This window comes from Hydractinia symbiolongicarpus, chromosome 10 (assembly GCF_029227915.1).
Source record: "Hydractinia symbiolongicarpus strain clone_291-10 chromosome 10, HSymV2.1, whole genome shotgun sequence".
In the NCBI taxonomy this organism is placed as follows: Eukaryota; Metazoa; Cnidaria; class Hydrozoa; order Anthoathecata; family Hydractiniidae; genus Hydractinia; species Hydractinia symbiolongicarpus.
The window spans coordinates 6,898,940-6,901,619 of NC_079884.1; the positions used below are offsets into that span (position 1 = coordinate 6,898,940).

Consider the following 2,680-nt stretch of genomic DNA (forward strand, 5'->3'; position numbering starts at 1 on the left):
TTTCTAACTTGTTTTCACATAGTTGTAGGGTGATTTCTTTGCTTAAAAAGTTGTACCCCATTATATTTCTGACACTTTACAAAAAATTTCAGGTCAAAAGGACTATTAGTTCCGGAGTTATGGTCAAATTAAGCCGGTTTCTTATTTTAGTAAGAATGTAACCGTAAAATATTCATAAAAAATGGAAAAGTGTACCCTAAATAAAGTCTAATAACATAATACTTACTAGTTCCTAGAAAGTCAATGACCCCTCAAAAGAAAGGTAATGTATCAAAGATTTTTATTGTGAAAAAAAAAAGAAAATCTAAACCGGTTGAAATCCATAATGGCGGAAAAGATGTGAAAATTTCTTCAAAATTGTGCGTAAAAATGAATTATTTGATCAAAAAATGACTTCCACTTGGTTTTAGAGTGATGTTTTTGCTTACAAAGTTGTACCCCATTATATTTCTGACACTTTGCAAAAAATTTCAGGTCCAAAGGACTATTAGTTCCGGAGATATGGTCAAACTAAGCCGGTTTCTTATTTTAGTAAAAATGTAACCGTAAAATATTCATAAAAAATGGAAAAGTGTACCCTAAATAAAGTCTAATAACATAATACTTACTAGTTCCTAGAAAGTCAATGACCCCTCAAAAGAAAGGTAATGTATCAAAGATTTAATTTTGAAGAAAAAAAAGAAAATCTAAACCCATTGAAATCCATAATGGCGGAAAAGCTGTGAAAATTTCTTCAAAATTGTGCGTAAAAATGAATTATTTGATCAAAAAATGACTTCCACTTGGTTTTAGAGTGATATTTTTGCTAACAAAGTTGTACCCCATTAAAATTCTGACACCTTGCAAAAAATTTCACGTCCAAAAGACAATTAGTTCCGGAGATATGGTCACATGAAGCAGCCTCCTCCTATTTAGAGAATTATCGTAAACCGACGAATAATCGGTTCAAATCCTAATAAAGAACAGGAATACAAACAAAAGAAAATTTGCACAAATGAATGTTTTTCCTAGTGTTTGAATGTTGTATGCCACTTCTGAAAACAATTATTTTCTTTTGTAAAGTGCAAATAAACATCACATTGTGGAGCAGAACACTTCGTGTAAACACGGACTTGCTTCTTCAACTCTGCGTAACAGACTTTACAATTTCGTTTCTCTTCGGTGAATACCGGCATATGTTCAGTGTTATATCTCTTATCAATGGGAGCTTGGAAGTTATTGTAAACAGGAGGATCTGCATACTCTTCCATACTGGTTAGTTGCCAATCCTGGGTCACGTGTCGGAGTAAAATCTGGTAGAATGTTTGGAGTATCTGGATCATCATAACTCTTGGTATTCTCTTGGTATTCTTATGTGCTACTGGCTCCTTATTAGCTGGCTTCTTATTGGCTGGTTTCTTGTTAGCTGGCTTCTTTTTACCTTTTTTTGTAGAGGTATGTTTCTCGCAAATGTTTTCTTTGTTATCGCAGTCATCATCGGTTGACCCCAAATCAATAACCTGTTTTCGAGGACGGCGCGTGCGACGAGAAATTCTCGTACTGGGCTCATTAGTGACTGTGGCATGGTCAGGAACATTATTAATGGCACAGAATGTTAGAGAAACAGCAGAATTTAGAGCAGTTACTTGACTTTCATTGTTCAACGTTTCAGTCGAGTTTGTGGACAGCGGCGGTGGCGGTGAAGAAGGAGGCGGTGATGAGCGACCGACAAGATTGCTTTCAACATCAGCATTTGGATCACTAAAAATAAAAGGAAGCAATCACCCTGAGAAAAGTCTTACCATCACCTTTTATTGAGACTGTTTAAAAGTAGACATCAAGTATGTTACATAAAATAATTACAAGACAGGTTCCAAGCGAGAAACGCATAAGCACAGAAAAAGGACGATAAAGCACTTACTTTTCATCCCAATCCGAGTAGTAACCCAATAAAGCATTATCTATTCTTTCTTCTTCGTCACTACTGAGGCCCCCATGACATGAATCGATGTCAGAATCATCAGTTTCAAGCATATAATTGACAGCATCTTCAAGAGAAATTCTCCTTGAGCTTCCAGCCTTCGCCATTTTGTTTTTTGAATGTTTGTGATGTTGCTGGCCCGAATCTACAACTCACACGGAAACGAAAATACTTGAATCTGATTGGCTGATTCAAAAGCCGTATTTTGAGCTTTTATAGCCTGCGAGACGACCAGTGGTTGTTTCACAATTCGATTTTGAAGTCATCAGTCCCACAGGACTGATTTTAGCTGGGGCGGTATAGAAAGAGTTAAAGCGCTACCACAGCGCTAAGTGTAATCGCTGATTTCCAGCGATCATTTCAAATTAAAAAGAATGTTGTTTCTTGAAGTCCAATTGTCTCATTTATCACATTTATAAGGTCAAAGTCCAAAGTCAGTCCAATTAAGTCCCACAGTCAATCGTTTCAATGTTAAAAGCGATGAAACCTCGTAATGTCAGAAACATATCGCCTAATACATGTTGGTACGAACATGTGACGCAGCCGTTGTAACTCACAAGGACTGTTGCAATTAGAAAGTCAATGAAATGTAGTTTTTGAAATTGTCTCTATTTCTGCAGCGCGCTATTGGCTAGGATTGGTTTCACAGTAAAAATGACTTATTTATTTGAATTTTTAAATAAAGCGCTACCACAGTGCCCAGTGTAATCGCTGAGTTCC

The 2,680-nt window shown here is 36.3% G+C and overlaps 1 protein-coding gene across 1 annotated transcript; it reads right to left on the reverse strand.

The window, feature by feature from the left end:
• Window positions 1-873: 873 nt before the first annotated feature.
• LOC130612505 (uncharacterized) lies at window positions 874-2,265 on the reverse strand. The gene is made up of 2 exons (XM_057433827.1): window positions 1,901-2,265; window positions 874-1,740 (listed from the first exon to the last, which is right to left on the reverse strand). Exons 1-2 carry the CDS (start codon window positions 2,065-2,067, stop codon window positions 1,008-1,010), a joined length of 900 nt encoding a protein of 299 aa, XP_057289810.1. The 5' UTR covers window positions 2,068-2,265; the 3' UTR covers window positions 874-1,007.
• Between the last annotated feature and the right edge of the window lie 415 nt (window positions 2,266-2,680).